Below are 14,326 nucleotides of genomic sequence, written 5' to 3'. Positions count from 1 at the left end.
AGCAATACTTAAAATAAATAAATAAATAAATAAAAAAAAAGTGAGTTCTACATTCTTGCAAAAGCTATGGTAACTTATTTAATTTAAAAAAAATGTTTTTAAAAAATGATGTGGTAATATGTACATGCAACTGAATTTGTGTTTAAAGACAAGACAGGAAAAAATGTCAAGAAAAAAGTTAGAAAGAATCGGCTAAGAAATTAGTCATTGGTAATATTTTGGAGAAAAAAGAAAAAAAATGCAGACATAGTCTACAATCATTTGTGAAACTTACCTTTGACCATACGTGATTAAGCAGGACATGCTGCCTTCTGTGTTATGATTTGTTCCTGGTTAATTAAAAGAAATGGAAGCTAATGCCAAAGCATGAAGGCGGGACCTAAATACATCATTTCGTTGTTATTGGTCAGTGAGAAAGAAAGAAATTTAGGAGACCATAAACAACCGCTTTTTACGAAAACAACATTTCAAAAACCAATAGCTGTCCATTGAGAGAATTAAATCAACACTGAAAAATTTGAAACCACAAACACGTGGTCACAATAAGAATGATAGTATAAAGCTGCAGCTAATGTCTGGAGCAGTTTATAATAATTACAGGCCGACTCTAATAATGAAACAGTAAATATTTCAACAAACTAAGAATAGAAAGCACAAATTTGGCAGAAATTACTACACGGAATCTTCAATAAATACCCACAACCCTTCTGGTATCACGCTGGTTTCATTGGCTACTTCACAGCAGGGAGAACTTTCATCAAAAGCTTACAGCTTTCGTCAAGAGCGTACAGGTCTACAGTGGCAGGAGGTCTGTTTACATGGGTAATTAGCACGGAGATGACACCAGAACATGTCAGACTTATTACAGCGAAGAACACAACAGGAGGCCCAGATTCTGTGCATCCAGGGAAAACAGTCAGGTTAAAAATAAGAAAAGGAGAGGAGGGGGGAATTGTATGCAGTGGAACTAGCAAAACGCTGTAGAGGTCCAGCAACCTTCTGTCATCATTACAGTGGCTAATGGTCAAGTCGATTTAACAGCCAGAAAAATAAATAAAAAAGTTTTTACTACATTTTCAAAGATATGTGAACTCTGACCATGGCGCTTAAATGTGCTTTATCTAAAGATTAGATTTGTAATAAATTACACCTTAACAATACGAACTCCATTTAGCTTAGCGTAATAGAGGGTTGTGGAATTTGGCCCCCGATTACTTATATTGACCTCGAGAACCAGGTAATGAACTCATCAGTGTGCAGATCAGGGCGAACAAAACCTATGGTAATACAAGTAGTCTCCGACAAAACGTTCGTAAGTCCGATTTGTTCTTAACCCAGATAAAGTGAGTTTTATTCGCATTTGACACAAATATATAATGTGTGGCCAAAAAACGTAATTGTACCTCAAATTAATTTTTTTTTTTTTTTATGATACGTCAGGTTCCCCCTCAACTGTGCTGTGCAGTTAAACTGATATTTTCATCTTTCAGTCCACTTAAGTAGCAGACCAGCCTGACTGCCCTTATTGCTATTATATTATTTCAGCGTTTAACCCGTGTCAGTTTCCAGCCAACTAAAGCAACTAAAGCTCCTGGCGAGCACCCAGGCGCTTTGACTTACCCAGCTGAGCTATTTAATGACAATGATTTGCCCACCGCTGATCGCTATTAAAGCCAAAAGTTAACGGTGATATGAAAAAAAAAATAAATAAATAAAAAAGGCACAGGAATACGGTACATCCCGTACACTTATTCTGTGATCCTCTTTTAGAAACGTGAAAACAAACGACCCTGAATGAAGGTGCAATCGACAAGGGGCTAAGCTGCTTGTCACGAGGAGCCCACAGGACAAATGAAGACCGAGCGTGGTGGAGGGTTGAGCGCAAGTCTCCAAGACCCCTTCTCTGTCAGACACGCTCAATCCTTCTTTCAATACCGCAGGGGGAAGAGAGACCCGTCTTAATACTAAATCGCTTTTAACACAGGCAAAGAAACTTAATGTTGTTAACCTGTTCACTTTCTGATTGAACAAGAAAGCATAATGGATTTCAGTCCCGCTGAATTTATAATTTTATTTGTTTCTACAAAGTCAAACCCTGAATATTCAGATAATCTATAAGGAGGAGACGGGATTAAGACTTAAGAAAATTAGAACACAAATTATATTTAACTCAGTCTTAATTACTTTAAAGTAGATTAAATTCGGCACATAACATCGGTTTTACTCTTTTTATTTTACTTATGGTGCAGGTCAAAAAACTTCAAGCCAAAATTGAAGCACAGGTAGTCCTCGACTTACGAACAAGTTCCTTTCCTGGACCACGATCGTAAATCGGATGGGTTCGCAAGTCCGAAGATATACCTTTGACACGAATATACAATGTAAAGCATGAACAGACTTATCTCAGAGCTGTTTTCCATTGTATTGGACTGAACTCTTGTTGAGGATTTTCCGTAATAAGAATTAGGTTTATTCACCATCAGGACAGACATTTTCCACCATCGTGCTTAACAAAATGTAATTTCGAATCGGGATGTGATAAGTGAAAGAATCGGCGAGATGCCGGGGCAGACGGCCATCGCTCAAGGACGGTCAGCACCTGGCTCTTGCTTTACTTTATCCATATGCTCGCCTGTTTCCTTTTCAGCACACACGCTGCTATACAGCCATCAATCTTCTTTACTCCTGCAGGCTGTGAACACACCGTGTGTGTGTAGACGCTGCTGTTCTCTCGATCCATCTTTCACCTGCTCATACTCTTGTCCTGCATGTGTAAAACATCTGTGTGAGTAAAGGACTGGGTGGTGGCTTCCCTGGGTGATTTAATCAGCTGAATATCGTCTGTCCTTCGGTTTCTCGCTCAGGACGCCGAGCACAGCTGCTGACTCAGTGACGGCATCCTTATTCCCAACTTCACAAACACTCGAGAGCGTTTAAGGTCACCGCTCACTTCATAAGATGCAATTTTTTTTAATGAGCGAAGACCTTTGTTTAAGCGCATTTAGAATGAGAATGGTTGAAAGCTTCGGGCTTCGCATGCTTTTATTTATATATGCAAAAGTATTTACCTTTCTAAATGTTAAAACTTCTGTAAGCCAGGGGTTGAAAGCGCTAGATTATTCTTCACCATTCCAACCAATCAGAGAACTCCAGAGTCAGGGGAGGAGTCCCTTACCGGTCTTATCGTGGACCATTTTTTGAGCAGCAAGAAAAGAAAAATAGACTTTTAGTGAAACAGTTTTTGTATAGAGAATAACGGCTACAGTACAAGTTATAGTGCAGTGTTCTTATTTAGCTCGGTTTTTTATCAGTGAGCGGGTTTTTAGGTCTGTCTAAGCGGAATTGTCAGTGATCTGGCAACCCTGTTCAGCTCTGTCTGTCTAACAGGCTACAAAGCGTCAGATTCAAATAATTTTATTCTTCACATACAGTCATTCACAGTATGATATGAAGTGGAATGCTTATATGAATGCTGATGACCTCAAATCTCAAAAGGAAAGTTTTTGTGAAATACAAGAAATATGCAAATAACTTTAGATGTAAAGGACTTTTACAGAATGCACAAGCAATAAAAAAAAAAATACTGGAATAAAATGGCAGAATAAAAAATAGAAATATATATAAAATATTCCAGGAGGCAAAAAAAAAAAAAAAGCTTTATAAATTCTCAACCTGAATCAAAATAGTAAAAAAAAAATTTTTCGACTTTTTTTCCCCTCCAGTGCCGCTTTCAGCAGACACAGAGAAGCTGAGAAAGGAGAGGATTTTCCATACGCATGACAATTTCTGATTGACTTCGTATACAGTCAATACTATACAATAGTCTATAGTTAAAGGACTGAGTGGAGCTTAAAGCATAGCGGAAAGGGAGGGCGGAGTCTATGAATTTTAAATTCTCATACTAGCTCTAACTTGATTCTTAAAAAGTCGCACGCAAAAAATATATATAATTGAAAAGAATTTTCTTGTTGTGCATTCACTTACATAGGAGTGGGCGGGGCTAATACATGTACTCCATCTAGCCACTAGAGGGCCTTAGAGGGGAAACCCAGATGAGACTTTTCCTATTTATTATAACCTTTACGCTTTTATATTGTTAATGTTTGAGTCAGGAACAGGTCAGACTGATTTTATAATTCACACCACTAACTTTTTTCTTTTTATACAAACATTGTTTTACTTCATGAAACAAAACTTTTTTACAAAAACAACACTAGGTCATGTTGAACAATCTAAATAAAACCCATGGTTCTGGTGTCTGATCAGAAATTAAAATCTGTATTAATTTTTAGCATTTTCCTTAATAATAAACTAAATAAAAGTCTTTGTTGACATCAATAGCTACGTACATCACGCTGAAGCACATTAAAGACACAAGAGACATGAATGGCCAAGCTAATTGTCCTGTAAATTAATCACAACCAAAGGCATCGCGTCCGACCCGGACGTGGATGACGCCCGGTCCTTTCGGCTCACGGTGCAGTTAAGTCTCTGGAGGGCCGCAGAAAAACACAAACAGCTGGCCCTTTAATGAGCTAAAACGCCATTGTTTTACACCTGTTAGCCCGACCCGCGCTCTCTGCTGAACTGCTAATCGCTCCAGCTCGGCCCCTGCCAACACGTTTTCCACGCCTTTCCCTTTCACGCTTCCTGTTCAGCTAATTTCCACCGGTGCCGTTTGACGATTTTATTTATTTATTCATTTATATATATATATATATATATATATATATATATATATATATATATATATGTATTTGATGGAATTGCTGTGTGGAATCGGACCGTCGTGTTGCTGTGCGTGTATAATAATGATATAATAATCAAATCCTGGTGTTTAAAATGACAGGCTTGAGCAAAACCTCCTCCACAAAACAAACACTGTCAGTGGAGCGACTGTGCCCCCTGCTGGAGGTTTACTCAACCTGCATGGGCACAAAGCTGTCCCTTTTTTTATTTTTTTTCCAAACAAGGTGCGCGAAAAGCCTCATCGTATTCCTTTGTGCCGCGAGTGCCTCGGGCCAGATAACGTCTTTCAAACTGCGTGGGGAAAAAAAGGAAATGAGGGAATTTTGTTGCTGCCTGCTAATGACACGTGGTTTGAACGTGAAGTACAGTGATCCAAAAATATACCTACCGCTGCCTCCTCCTATTCTTTAACTGAGGCCTGTGGTACAGTTTTATCAATTAGCCTTCTCAAAAGCCTGTCTAGACACCAGGGCACGCCTAAAGACCATCAAGCGGCTGCTGCGAGTTCATTTTGTGCAGGTTTCGCAAAATAAAGAGAGAGAATGCGCAATCTCGGGTGAAAATTAGGGAGCCTGTGAACCCGCAAAGCCCTCTAGCATAAGCAAAAAATGTTGGCACTGCATTTTTTACATCTAAATGACTTGGGATTTGTTGGTTTTTACAAAATGAAAAAGGTCAAAAACAAAAAAAAAAAAAGTTTTACAGAGCAGGAAAAAAGGCAGCAAAGAGCAAGGATTTTTTGTGAGCCTCTGATGAAGTCAGGGACCTACCACTATGCAGTGAAGACTAATCCACCTGCGTAACACCTCGTGACTACATGAAGTCATCCGAAGTCCTTAAACCCATCTTGTAAAGCGACAAAAAAGAAAAAAGTCCTCTTAAAATCTTGGAAGGATTGCTAATTAGTCATATTCCTTTGAGTATTAATACTAAAATTGGTGTAAGCTGGTAGAGGTACATGACCTGTAAAAGTTGTGTTGATTTTTTTTTTTTGTAAAAGCTTAAGAAAAAAATATGTAGTGTCTATAACCATGTCAAACTCATGTTACAGTATCTTACATTTTAGAATAATACACTTTCAGGTTTGCCTTTTCAGGTGAAATTTAAACTGACCAAGGTTCATCTGAATGACTGTTAAGATCGTTGAAAGATTTAAATAAAAAAAATAAAATAAGAAAAACCAAGACTAGCCATGAAATTGTATTAAAAAGCAAATGTTTATATAATTTATTATATTATTTAAAGTTCCTTATCCTCTTATATATTTGAATATTTTGAAAATATTCATTTAATTTCCTTTTATTATATTCTTATTTCATATTCCTAAGTGTTTTCTTTATACTCCATTATATTTCATTTTTATTGAATGTGTTCTCTCTTTATACTCTTCTATTCCCATTTTATATTTGAATATTTTTTCTTTTTTATTATATTTTCATATTTTATAATCTTAATATTTAAATATTAAAAAGAAAATATTTCTCTTTTATACTGTTTTTATTCTAAATTTTTATTATTTTTTTACTTATTACTTTTACTAGTACTTATTACTTTACTTATTACTTTTTTATTACTTATTATTTTATATTTTATAATCTTAAATATACTTTTTTTTATACTTTATTTTTTTCTTCATTTTTTTTATTACATATTTATTTGAAGACTTTTATTTTAGGTCATGCTGCGGTCATACAAGCATTTCACTTCATGTCATACAGTGTATGTAACAAACTTAATGTTCTCGTATTTTGCCCAATCAAGTCCCAGTTTGACTTAACGCCCCCCAGTTTTTTTTTTTTTTGAGAACATCTGATCAAACAAACTAGTGCACAAACCAATCTACAGTGTGCTAGTTAACGACGTGGTGCAAGTCAACACAAGCTGTACTAACAAAGGTACGAAAAATGTCAACTCAAACAACCATACTGTTAATCACAAAAAAAAAAAAAAAAAGTGTTATACTGAAAAGCCAGAACTAAACTTCCTTAAATACTTAACGGTTTGTTGCTGTAACCCAAAGATCATTTCAAACTGAGGTTAACGCACCACTCTGTACGTTCCTGGCCGTGATTTCTCCCACGTTGCCTCTATTTTTACACAAAGGTTCCACACTACGGCTCTGTGCATCGCATGTATACAACACCGACTAGCTATAGACTTGTGGAGGCCTGGGAAACCCGCCAGAAGTGACGGCCAAATGTTTTTCTACGCCAAAGTGTACTTGCATTTTTTTTTTAACCAAATCATGTATTTTTAATGTAGATGTACTATTTCAATTTAGCTCTCGTCCTGTAAAGTTCACGTAGGTTAAAAACTTAGTTTACTAAACAGTCGGCCTGAATAAAGAAACCATGCAAGCTATGCGCCGGTCTATGAGTCGTCAAGTTTTTTTTGGGACAGATAATTAAAACAGGAAAAAAAACATTAGTGCTGTGAAAGTATTTGCTCCTTCCTCAGAAAACCTAAATGAATACAAAATGCAGTTTTTAAATGATGATTTCATTTATTAAGGGGGAAAAAAGGGCCAATAAAATAAAAAAAAATTTAAAAAATGTGAAAGTAATTGTCCCCCGAATACTAAACTTGGTGTGCCAGTTTTTTTTAAACCATTCAGAGGTGGACTCACTGGTGTGTTTTAGATCGAACACGATTATGCTTGAGCTCATGAACCGATTGCGAAAAAATCTTGAATGTCCAGCCGAGCGCAGAATTCATGGTTCCTTCTAATCATTCAGGTCCTGAAGGTGCAAAACAGCTCGAGACCATCACCTCTACCACCACCATGTTTGACTGTTGGTATGATGCTCTTTTTACGAAACGCTGTGTTAGATGCACATTTTCCAAAAAGTTAAACTTTTACCATCTCGTCAGTCCATATATGTGACTTAGCCAACTATTTTACCCAGACTGAAACACCAGAGCCAAAAGTATTGGTGCTGATTTTATGTTTGTTTTCTAATGTTATACATACAACACTGAAAATGTCTGTGGCCAAAAAAGCTATTTCTGAAGTTTATGCAACATGAGGGGACCAGTCTGACTTCCTTAAAAATTTCAAGCTGCTAACTTCAGCTGTTTTAGAGAGACGATTTTATATGTCATTATTATAAGCCATTTTTCAATTATTAATATTTCTGTATGACTAACACTGGTGAAAGTGGTGTCACAAGTGGTGACACAAACTGGTGTAAGCTCCTAGAAGCATATGACCTGTAAAGATCGTTGCTTAGATAGTTTTTTTTTGCTGTTGTTGGTAAAAGCTTAAACACACAATCTGTAGTTTCCATAACCATGTCAAACTCATGATACAATATCTTACATTTTTGCAATTTTAGAATAACACTTTCAGATTAATGTCTTTTCATGTGAAATTTAAACTGACCAAGATTCATCTGAATGACTGTTTAAAAAAAAAAAAAAAAAAGTAACCGACAACATAAGGGCATGAAAATGCATTTAAAAGCAATTTTTTTAATCTAAAAATATACATGTTTATGCCTATTTACAAAAAAAAATATATGCATTCTGTATGCACCTCAGATATACGACCTGGTCGTGTCTTGATTCAAGTGGGTGATAGCTTCTTTTTCCTACCACTGGTTTTATTTAGAATAATTTGTTGTTTTGGTACTGTTCCCATTTATTTGATATATATTGATTTATCAGTGGTTTGAGGTCAGAGGGTGGGATTTGGCATACGCTAATTATTTCTGTAAGGGCTCGTCTCGCTGCAATGTTAAAACTAGTTTGATGATCTGAATTATTTAAGTGTGAATATATAAATATTATATATAAAAATAAACAAAACACAGTACAAGTCTGGTCAGTTCAATTTGGAATGAATTTCTGGTTTAAGTAGTAAAGTACCAGAAACAACATCTCCTGAGCCATCACAGTACTGTACAGAATATTAGATATATAGATGTACAGATAGATGGAAGAAAATACATGTGACTAAGCCTTTCCATAAAGCTCACAGCTTTACTAGATTTATGGATTAAACCAGAACAACTGTCTTTCACTTATCTATGTCTCAATCTAGACACATGGCTGATCCCTTTACAAAACATACAGTGCATTAAACAGGCTGTACATCCGCTTGTGTCGCATTTATATTTAAGGATAAACAAAAACAGTACAAGAGAATAATTTAGGGGTGAATTAATGAAAAGCACATCCTGTACAAAACAAGCTGCTAGTTAATGAATTAGCATGCAGTGTCATGGCTGGTGATGCTACACTATTTTTCTCGCTAACAAGCACAAATAACTGCAGGTTTAATGTCCACCTAAGGTGTTGAGGTGACACTTTAGATGTGTGCGCGGTCCCTTACCAGCCCTTCAATCTGGACTTGTTTAACAGAAGACTCCAAGCTGGTCCCGGGTGACGAGGTTTCTCTGCGAGCCGCCATCTTTCCAAACACGCGCGATAGAAGACCGGAAGCTGGCAAGCGACTTCCGCTATAAATGCAGCTGGAGATTAAGCACGGTTAGGAACAACGGTGCAATAAATGGTTCTGGTTGAGTGGCTGTATTATTATTATTATTATTATTATTATTAATTTTATTTTTATTCTACATTATATAATTAATTTAATGTTTTATTCTGAAAGAGAAAAAAATATTTAGAGTTTATTTAGTTCCTATATTAATTTAATTGTTTACGTACTTGTATCGTGTTTCCGCACGAAACGATTTGATTGTAACAACGCGAGAACCATGCTTGTTTTGATCTTTAAACTAACCTAGTTCTATTTCTGTAATAAATATCGAAAAATTCCTTATAAATTTAGGTTGTCTGATCAGCCTATTTCTTTGACATCTTCCACACCCAGACAGGATTAAAGTACCGAGGTAAAGTTTGTCAGGATGAAGATAAAAAGACAGAAGCATGCCAAGAAGACCATCAGCTTCTACAAGTACAACTTTGGATTTCGGGAACCCTTTCAAATCCTGATCGATGGCACTTTCTGTCAGGCAGCGTTAAAGAATAAGATCCAAATCAAGGAGCAGCTGCCTAAATACTTCATGGGGGAGGTTCAGCTTTGTACCACCAAGTAAGTTCAGTTTAATGAGAGTTCATGAAGTTCCTGGAGTCTGGATTGTTTCATCACCTCTTAATCTTTTGATCTACTGTTTTTCAGATGTGCTTTGAAGGAACTCGAGACTCTTTCCAAAGACCTGTATGGAGCTAAATTAATCCTGCAGAGGTTCCAGGTGCGGAATTGTAGACACAAGGAGCCTGTGTCTGCCTCTCAATGCCTGCTGTCCATGCTGGGAGAGAAGAATCCACACCACTATTTCATCGCCACACAGGTAAGATGAAATTGGTTATCTGGTTGTCCTGTGGAGAGGAGAAAGCGGGGTACAACTTTGGTGAGGTGTCAGGCACATGTAGACACACACACACAGACCTGATCAAACTACGGGCAATTTCGAACCCCGGTCAGCCTAGGGCGCTTGTTTTAAGATGATAGGAGGAAACCGACAAAACACATAAGCACACAGGCCGAAGATGAAATTTGATCCTTGTGTTTAAATGCTGATGGGATTATTTTACATATTAATTTACCAAAAGGCATAATTAGGCATATAGGCATTCTGCCTTTTATTGTGCATAAAAGGCATAATACCAAAAGCCATAACAGTGCTCATAATAGTGGCCTCACACCTCCAGGGTCATGGGTTCGATTCCTGCCTCGGGTCTGTGTGTGTGGTTTGCATGTTCTCCCCATGTTTAGTCAGTTACCTTCTAATGTCCAAAGACATGCCAATTTGGCTTACTGCCATTTCCGAGTGAGTGTGTGTGCCCTGGTATAGGCTCCAGGCCTCCTGTAGACCCTCTCTACAGGATAAACAGTCCAGACCCGACATCATTAAAATGCTGGACTGCTGATGACCATGATGCTTTTCTGATAAATTAGATAAATTAATATACCAGTAATCTAGCGCTTTTTTCCTGGTGTGGCTATACATGTCGCTTAATATACCAGTAATCTAGCGCTTTTTTCCTGGTGTGGCTATACATGTCGCTCAAAAGTGTGTGGAAGAAACAGAAACGAAAGCATGACAAACCATGGCTTACTCCAAGAAAAAGAAAGTAGACTATGAAAATTGACCCTTTAAAGATAAACGGGCGGATCAATAGACAAATGGTAGGAAGTTTAAAACCACTATGTCCCGTATGTTCAGAAACCGTGACGCTAGTAAAAAGCAGTAATGTGAAGCGCGAGTACAAGATAAAACACGGGCCATTAGCGCAAACATATCTGCAGCAGTGTGAGGTGAGGGCGTGTACAATTCCTGAAATGAGAGGCCAGAGCAACCATGATCCTTTTACATTAATTAACATCCCAGCATTGCGCAAATAAAGCTTGATTAAAGATTGTTTGTAGTCCACACAAATACAAGGAAATATTCAAATTTCTAATTAAAATTTTATTTGTCACATACACAGTCATACACAGTCATACACAGTACGATATGCAGTGAAATGCTTATACCACCGCCATTGACCTTAAAAAAAAAAAAAAGTATACGTAAGAAATAAATATGGATAAAGAGAAATTCTAAAGAAAATAAATTTAACTAGTAAAATAAACTTTACAAACAAGGGCATAATAAAAATATTACAAAATATACAGTGGTGTGAAAAACTATTTGCCCCCTTCCTGATTTCTTATTCTTTTGCATGTTTGTCACACAAAATGTTTCTGATCATAAAACACATTTAACTATTAGTCAAAGATAACAAGTAAACACAAAATGCAGTTTTTAAATGATGGTTTTTATTATTTAGGGAGAAAAAAAATCCAAACCTACATGGCCCTGTGTGAAAAAGTAATTTCCTCCTAAACCTAATAACTGGTTGGGCCACCCTTAGCAGCAATAACTGCAATCAAGCGTTTGCGATAACTTGCAACGAGTCTTTTACAGCGCTCTGGAGGAATTTTGGCCCACTCATTTTGGCCCGCCTTTTTAAGGTCGAACCACAACATCTCAATAGGTTTCAGGTCAGGACTTTGACTAGGCCACTCCAAAGTCTTCATTTTGTTTTTCTTCAGCCATTCAGAGGTGGATTTGCTGGTGTGTTTTGGGTCATTGTCCTGCTGCAGCACCCAAGATCGCTTCAGCTTGAGTTGACGAACAGATGGCCGGACATTCTCCTTCAGGATTTTTTGGTAGACAGTAGAATTCATGGTTCCATCTATCACAGCAAGCCTTCCAGGTCCTGAAGCAGCAAAACAACCCCAGACCATCACACTACCACCACCATATTTTACTGTTGGTATGATGTTCTTTTTCTGAAATGCTGTGTTACTTTTACGCCAGATGTAACGGGACACGCACCTTCCAAAAAGTTCAACTTTTGTCTCGTCGGTCCACAAGGAATTTTCCCAAAAGTCTTGGCAAACATTGAGATGTTTTTTTAGCAAAATTGAGACGAGCCTTAATGTTCTTTTTGCTTAAAAGTGGTTTGCGCCTTGGAAATCTGCCATGAAGGCCGTTTTTGCCCAGTCTCTTTCTTATGGTGGAGACGTGAACACTGACCTTAATTGAGGCAAGTGAGGCCTGCAGTTCTTTAGATGTTGTCCTGGGGTCTTTTGTGGCCTCTCGGATGAGTTGTCTCTGCGCTCTTGGGGTAATTTCGGTCGGCCGGCCACTCCTGGGAAGGTTCACCACTGTTCCATGTTTTTGCCATTTGTGGTAAATGGCTCTCACTGTGGTTCGCTGGAGTCCCAAAGCTTTAGAAATGGCTTAATAACCTTTACCAGACTGATAGATCTCAATTACTTTTGTTCTCATTTGTTCCTGAATTTCTTTGGATCTTGGCATGATGTCTAGCTTTTGAGGTGCTTTTGGTCTACTTCTCTGTGTCAGGTAGCTCCTATTTAAGTGATTTCTTGATTGAAACAGGTGTGGCAGTAATCAGGCCTGGGGGTGACTACAGAAATAGAACTCAGGTGTGATAAACCACAGTTAAGGTATTTTTTAACAAGGGGGGCAATCACTTTTTCACACAGGGCCATGTAGATTTGGAGTTTTTTTTTTCCCCTTAATAATGTAAACCTTCATTTGAAAACTGCATTTTGTGTTCAATTATGTTATCTTTGACTAATAGTTAACGGTTTTTGATGAGCAGAAACATTTAAGTGTGACAAACATGCAAAAGAATGAGAAATCAGGAAGGGGGCAAATAGTTTTTCACATCACTGTAGAAGAAAAAAAGTATATATATATATATATATATATATATATATATATATATATATGACAAGTTCAAGCTGTCAAGACTTACAATGACTGCATATACAGTGTAGAGATCTGAATCCTAACAGAAACATGAAATTCGGACCTCGGCTCGAAGAAGATTTTATTAATCAAACCTTCTTATATTTTAATTCGGTACACCTGATATGGAGAATAAGTGAGTGTAACAACGATACTAGTTAATTTGTTGTTAATTATTTACATCACATATGTATTGCAGGACAGAGAGTTGACTACAGCCCTGATGGAGATCCCTGGCGTGCCCCTGATTTACATTATCCTCAACACCATGGTGTTAGACAAACCGTCAGCGTGTTCAACGAAGCACGTGGAGGCTGTGCAGCTGGGCGAGCTTGTGAGTCCTCATCAGCAGCAGAGCATCCAGAGCCTGAAAGTCGAACAGGGCCTCGGTAAGGACGGCGAGGAGCAGCAGGGCAAAAAACGCAAGAGGAAGTCAGGCAACCCCAACCCTCTCAGCTGTCTAAAAAAGAAGAAGAAGATGATGCCACAGCAGCCGAAAAGGACAGACGGAGAGAAGAAGAAAAGGAGCAGGCACCGGAAGAGGAGCGCTGCTGGAGCGTCTGTCGGTGTGGCCCCGAACGCTTCTGGTGCTCAGTCATGACTTGCAGCTTAAAAGAGTCTCCCTCTTGTTCATTACTCGAATTTTTTAATAAATCTTTAGTCAGTACATCAATTAACAGGTTGTCTGCGTTGCTGGATGGCTTTGTGAAGTTCATGGATGCATTTAAATACCTTCAGTAGATGAGAAATATCATGTTAAAATATGAAAGTAAGGCTTTTTATTATAAACACACACATCACTAGAGCCACCAGTGTGAGCAGACGATAAAACCATTGTATTGCGATGTTTGACTTTGTAACCTGCAGTCTCGTGACCACCACAAGGTGGAGATAAAGGTCACTGTAAAGGTTCTGCTCCATCACTTAAAATCTTTTCTGCTGATAGCTGTATGTCCAGTTTTAGTTTCTAAACCCAGTGTCAGTTTTGTGCATAATAAAAAATATTCTAATGTCTGATATCTCTTTGGGTTGCCATAAGAATGAGTGTTTAAGTCTAGGATGTCTAGACCTCAGAGAAAACTGCAGCATTACAATTTCACGTCACTAACACAACCCACAAACCTGTTCCAGCAGCAGTGCTAAAAAAAAAAAAATCTTAAAATCTTGAGTAACCTGCATAGGGCCGTCCCAACTGAACACCTTTAGGATGAACTTAATGAAATGTGACATGCACCAGTCTTGGGTCCACTAATAATCTTGAGAGCGAATGCTCACAAAACTGACCG

At 37.7% G+C, this 14,326-nt stretch overlaps 2 protein-coding genes across 2 annotated transcripts in view; one reads left to right on the top strand and one right to left on the bottom strand.

Moving 5' to 3' along the window:
- The window catches only part of eif3hb (eukaryotic translation initiation factor 3, subunit H, b), a 91,201-nt gene extending 82,010 nt beyond the window's left edge, over window positions 1-9,191 (bottom strand). Inside the window, exon 1 of the mRNA XM_053492498.1 lies at window positions 9,083-9,191. Within this exon, the coding sequence (XP_053348473.1) occupies window positions 9,083-9,160 (78 nt within the window). The 5' untranslated portion in view covers window positions 9,161-9,191. The remainder of the gene's footprint in view (window positions 1-9,082) is intronic.
- Window positions 9,192-9,463: 272 nt separating this feature from the next.
- utp23 (UTP23 small subunit processome component) lies at window positions 9,464-14,059 on the top strand. The gene is made up of 3 exons (XM_053492813.1): window positions 9,464-9,805; window positions 9,893-10,064; window positions 13,240-14,059. The coding sequence occupies exons 1-3, from the start codon at window positions 9,618-9,620 to the stop codon at window positions 13,639-13,641; spliced, it is 762 nt and encodes a 253-aa protein (XP_053348788.1). The 5' UTR covers window positions 9,464-9,617; the 3' UTR covers window positions 13,642-14,059.
- Window positions 14,060-14,326: the final 267 nt, after the last annotated feature.

Source organism: Clarias gariepinus, chromosome 3 (genome assembly GCF_024256425.1).
Source record: "Clarias gariepinus isolate MV-2021 ecotype Netherlands chromosome 3, CGAR_prim_01v2, whole genome shotgun sequence".
NCBI classification, from domain to species: Eukaryota; Metazoa; Chordata; class Actinopteri; order Siluriformes; family Clariidae; genus Clarias; species Clarias gariepinus.
The sequence above is the reverse complement of the archived record's forward strand: the minus strand, read 5'-3'. Positions and strand labels throughout refer to the sequence as shown.

Bases quoted from the DNA above. Each gene is read 5' to 3' on its own strand.
- utp23 (XM_053492813.1), top strand. From the start codon at position 9,618: ATGAAGATAAAAAGACAGAAGCATGCCAAGAAGACCATCAGCTTCTAC. The intron at 9,806-9,892 runs GTAAGTTCAGTT...ACTGTTTTTCAG, and splicing joins GTTCAGCTTTGTACCACCAA to ATGTGCTTTGAAGGAACTCG. The intron at 10,065-13,239 runs GTAAGATGAAAT...TATGTATTGCAG, and splicing joins ACTATTTCATCGCCACACAG to GACAGAGAGTTGACTACAGC.